Genomic DNA, 5,387 nt, shown 5'->3' with positions numbered 1-5,387 from the left:
ATGTAAAAAAAAGAAAAAAAACTGCCACTTTAAACATTTAGCGAGGTAAAATCAAATTTAAGAATATACTTACTATCCACCTTGCCTCGACTGCCACACTCTAAAAACAGCAATCACACAACATTACAACTTTAGCTGAGATTTATTTCACTTTTCTTTTTTTTTTTTTTGCTACATTCCTCTTAAACCTAAGGAGCGTAGGCATTTCAATAATCTTAGAAATACTTTATATCCAACTTCATATCAACATGTGCTACAAATACAAGTCATCTCGGTTTGGATAAGTACAATAAGCTTTTAATCTGTTCAGTCATGTTTGAAGCAAGACGTTTGCTTTAAAAAGATTCAATGTAAAAAACACAAAGACATGTACAGTACAATGAAAAATTTACAGGTCAGGGAAGTCAGGGTCCAATGAAATAAGTCCCAGGTGTGTAACTTAATGAGGCAAATGGTGCAACATAATATTTTACATGTTCTATAATGTAATTTTGATGACTCTAAAGTCATTTTCATTTTATGACATGAACTGTTGAAATGACCTCAGTCAACATAAATCCACTTCATCAATTTCATAATAATAAACATCATACTGAGTGTAAAAAAATGCTTCTGTTGAACTTAAGTTTATATATCTGAAACATTCTGAAGCAACACAATTTTTTTTTCTTTTCAAAAGGAAGGAAAAGCCAAATGCGCTAGTGAGACAACAAAATCACTGATGACAAACTATGCAACACACTAAATCAGCAATAAAAGACTTAATTTATACTGGTGAGTTAGAAATCATTTTTAACCTAATGTAGGCTCCAAGTTTTAAAACAAACTTTGTTTGGGGATCCAGCATATATAAATATTTTTTTTTAAATTGGTTTATGGGGACGAGACAATCACAAATGTCTTTGCAATCTCAAACTTATCAAATGTCTTGTATCTTCTTATGGCAAAAAAGAAAGAAAAAAAAAAGAAAAAAAATCTCCTGCTGCACTTCATTTTTATTCTCTAGGCGGTTCTGGAGTTTAAGAAAAGAGAAACATCAACAAGGAAATGAAGAAAAACCAGAGTCCACAGGGTTCTGCAGCTTCGAGCCTTTGGCTGCTACAGAAAAGTCTAGCGCCTCCTACTGCTCTGGAGGTTTCTAGTCCAGCTGCTCCTGCTTTATCCTGTTTGAATTGGGTCCTCGCTGACTCGTCCTCCTCAGTTCCCGCCTCAGGACGTACTCGCTGAATTGGGACGAGTCCACGCCTCCTCCACAGGAGCCAGCGATCTCGAAGCCTCGCTGCTGGAGACGCTCTAGAACCTGAGGAGAAGATGGAAGGAACAGGATGTTGAAGGTAATTGTGTGAATGTTGATTCAGCATTCACACTATTGTTTCTTGGTTCGTTTGTTTTTCCTGTACATATTTGGCGATATTTGCGATATTTTAGCCATTCATAAATCAAACCGTTCAGCTCATTCAGGAGATGGATGCTACGACTTTTAGTTTTGTATTTTTTATACTCTTCAGAATATCTAACTTTAGTTATAAATATTTTCTCCATAGAAATACATTCAAATCACAATAATTCCCTGAAAATAGGTTATTTTAGAAATTTGCTTTAGCATACTGGCTCTATTTTTGCTACTTTTAGCTAACCTTTTCCTGCTTTTAGCTTGTGTTTTCTTCTTCTAGCTTTTGGCTAATCTTTTGCTTCTTTTAGCTTCTAGCTAGCCTTTTGCTACTTTTAGCTTTTAGCCAGTACTTTGCTACCTTTAGCTAGTGTTTTGCTACCTTTTTCAGCTGTCATTCAGCACTCAGCATCCACCCTGCATTTTCACAGAAAATGTAATTTCTCTCGTAATAAAATATTATATCTCTTTTCTTGTGACAAACAGTACCTTCTTTTTTTTAACTCATTATAAAGTATAATGTTAAAACTTGAACGTAACCTCTAACCTTTTGTTTTTCCACAGCGAGGTTGCCGAGGTTGGAAAACACAAAACTGCAATAATCTGCTCCTGCCTTAGTGCTAACTGTAGCACTGAAAATAGCTTTGAGTCTAAGCTGCGGCAACATACGGCTTGTGATGGGAATTTGGACGAGACTTTCACAAGACTTTCACAAAACAAAGAGCTTCTCATATTGCCTCATGCCTCCCTTTCATTGTTTTTTGTGTGTGTGTGTGTGTGTGTGTGTGTGTGTTTGTCTCTGGGTGTGTGTAGCTGTTTCTGATCTTGCAGCCTTGCAGACATCTACAGACGTGTCCGGGGGGTCTGTAGGATCACATTCCATCGAAGAGGCCCCAGGGAGCAGAGAGGCTTTCTCTCTGCCACTTGGCTTAGTGCGGGCTGCTCAGCAAAACCTCCCCCCTCCCTAGTTCTTCCCCCTCAGGCCCAAGCCTCCGCCAAAACTACAAAGGTCCCCCTACTGCTGGCAGCTCTCTCTGCTCCCCTTCCTTCTCCCACCCCCCTCCCTTCTCTGCCTCCATTAGCCGCAGATACAGCATTCACCGCCGGCGTGCTTTAATAACCAAACAGGATCATGGGCCCTGCCTGGGGACAACCTGCCAGGGAGCATGCTCACTCTCTTGCCTGCTCCCCACTACTCGCACACTTCAGAGACGGGTTTTGTTTGTGTGTTTTTGGAAGATTTGACTTCCTCGGATGGAGACGCAATCCAAATCTTTGTGAAATCGTCTCTAATTTGCCTCCTCTTCATGAGTTATTGATGCACATTTGAGGATATTACCATTAATAAGTCAGTGGAGTATCAATATGTAATCACAAAACATGAATTATTGCCAAATTCAAGCTGATTATAACAATGAAGTTTAAGAATGGGGGAAGATTTTGATGCAATATGCATGTTTTTGTTGAGCTTTATCATAATCAGGTGAAAGCAAGTGTCAAATGTATGATGATGCTTATTACTAAAATGACAGTTTATCATCCATGGTAAATACTCTATACATCTAGTTTGCTGGCACAACAATTATTATTCTCCCAGATACTTTACATATTTATCAATACAAAGACATTTTAGATCAATAAAAATATAAATTAAAACTTTTCTTCCTCAAATAATTGCTGGAGAAAGAGAAATGGCCTCAAAAGTTGCTTTTTGGATGTCATAAGCACACACATTAACTAGCAAAAAGGTGAATAAAAGCCACTAAAAGGTTTGATTTCACTCAGCACTGATCCAATAATCATTTAGGAGTCAATACATCCTGTTTGAATTACGTTTTTTGTGGGTCTGAGTCAAGAAAATGTGATAATCTCTGCATAAGTGTCTGCACATTAAGTCTATGTTTACAGTACTCAACATGACTTTATTTTCCTTTTCTGACTTCTTCAAGATAGCAGCATTTCTCTGACTAATACAAATGTTTGGAATATGCCAGTATTATGTAGATTTGATCAAAATGTGCTAAATTCACCTGTAAAGTCCCAAACAGAAGAGATGAATTGGGCCTACACCTGATTAAGACATCATTTTAAGGGTGTCTGAGTGTTTCAGTGCATTCTAAATTGCTGCGTTCTTCCACTTCCTGTCAGTCAGTTTTCTTTTTATTAGGGCATGGATGTCAGTTTCTTCTTGATCTGTTTGTGTGAACAGGTGACACTGATTCCCAAGTCATAGCAAACGTTTCATAAAGCTCATGTTGCAACGGATGATTAAGAAATAGGGAACTGAACCTGAGTGCCTACCAGCTGAGGAGCCAAAATGAGGATCATTATTCCAATCAGAACACAGAAAAGTAATGATTGTGGTACACATGCAACAATAACTTGCCAAGTTAATGTTTTGATTACTTCATTAAAGAACCCATTTTTCTGCAAGGGTTTTTTTAATGACCTGGTCAGATTAAAAAAAGTTAAGCGTCTGCAATCAGACACAAGAAAAGATGCTAAATGAACACATCGCCTCAGTCTTTTAGGCTTATGTTCTAAATCAAAAACTGTCAGTGTTATTTATTTAAGACTGAGTACAAACTAAAATGCTCCTAATTAAAGACACCGAAATCACATCATGACACGAGGAGCCCATTACCTGGACAGAGTTGAGGTGACAGTAGCCGTTCAGTGGGAAGCGGATGACGTGTGTGGAGTCATGGTTCCAGCCGGCGTTGACAGAGTTGCACATGACATCGCCGATTTCAGGAAAGACATCTTCAATCAGGGCCTTGTCCCCACTAAGCGTGATCCTCTCGCCCAGGTCGGGGGCAACACGCACAACTAAGCACTCACAGGGGCGGGAGACCCGGCCCAGCTCCTGGTCCTGGCGCCAGCGCTCCAGCTCAGCCAGCATGGGCTGCAGCTGGAAGTATCGAGCCTCCTCGTACAGCAGACTGTAGTCCTGAGGAAAACAGGTCAGAGGGGGGTTTCACATCTTAGGATCCAGGAGAAAGAAAAGAACACTTGGCTGTTTTTTTTTTAATATCTAGCAATACTGTAGAGCAAGATACAGAACAAAATAATAGGCTAATTATTACTGAGAGTAAACAAGCAATAAATGCTATATAAGAATATATTCTGCAATGATTACAAAAATAATTAGGTGGCATATAGCACGTGGCTGCAATGCATAGAAGAGAACATCTTTTTCCATCTGGGCGGTAAAGTTTAGGCTGCAGAGCACTCAAGTTTTCCCATGCTTCTCTCAAAATCCTCCAAATGTGAAAATGGCCTTCGGCTGAACTTGAGCCTTTGCTTATTTTAACTGGCAGACTTTCCACTGATTGACTTGCACTGTGGACAGTCCATCAGATAATGTGCTTATTTGTTTTCTCCCAGGGCAAGTTTAGTAATTACCGACTAAATGACACATATGAGTAAAAAGATGGAATGCTAATGTGTCACATGCTGTGAACGCCACCATCTATGGACACTTCAATGCAAACTGATCTGTGGATTACCATGTGGCCACAAGTCTGCTCGGATTCACCTACAGAAAGGCTCACTGATTTCATCAACTATCTGAACAAATTAACAGCAAGTGATCAAATTGCATCTGTTGATGTGGGAAGACATCACAATTGAGCTTTTTTTTTTCCCCTGGCAGATTCCTGCTGTTTTGCCTCCTCCGGCAGTCGTTTTCAGCACATTAAGTTGTACCTTCGACCAAAGGCGTTCTACAGCCTTAGCATTTACTGTGTGCGCTAAGTTGCAGGACTGCTGACTGGCTGATGGCACTTTATACAGTTAGACGATGGACATCCACTCACTTTGAAGTCGTCTGGAATGAGGAGCTTGGACGTCCTGAGGAAGTTGAGAATGTAGCGGAACATGTGTCCATCCCTATCAATGAAGTAGTGCTGCTTCAGGCTGTCCAGAACTATAGGCTCTGTGCCATCAAAGAGGCGACCAATTCTGCACAGAGAGGGAGGGAGGAGGGGAGGTGGGG

General features: G+C 40.0%; 1 protein-coding gene across 4 annotated transcripts in view; it reads right to left on the bottom strand.

Moving 5' to 3' along the window:
- Positions 1-275: 275 nt before the first annotated feature.
- kctd1 (potassium channel tetramerization domain containing 1) overlaps positions 276-5,387 on the bottom strand; it is a 12,043-nt gene continuing 6,931 nt past the window's right edge. For all 4 annotated transcript variants that reach the window (XM_037982080.1, XM_017422561.3, XM_037982079.1 and 1 more), the window contains 3 exons: positions 5,209-5,353; positions 4,035-4,340; positions 276-1,300 (listed from right to left, as the gene is read on the bottom strand). In XM_037982080.1, the coding sequence (XP_037838008.1) occupies positions 1,139-1,300; positions 4,035-4,340; positions 5,209-5,353 (613 nt within the window). In that variant the 3' untranslated portion in view covers positions 276-1,138. The remainder of the gene's footprint in view (positions 1,301-4,034; positions 4,341-5,208; positions 5,354-5,387) is intronic.

The sequence above is a fragment of the Kryptolebias marmoratus genome, linkage group LG20, assembly GCF_001649575.2.
Source record: "Kryptolebias marmoratus isolate JLee-2015 linkage group LG20, ASM164957v2, whole genome shotgun sequence".
In the NCBI taxonomy this organism is placed as follows: domain Eukaryota; kingdom Metazoa; phylum Chordata; class Actinopteri; order Cyprinodontiformes; family Rivulidae; genus Kryptolebias; species Kryptolebias marmoratus.
Note: the sequence above shows the minus strand (reverse complement) of the source record. Positions and strands in the feature narration are given on the sequence as shown.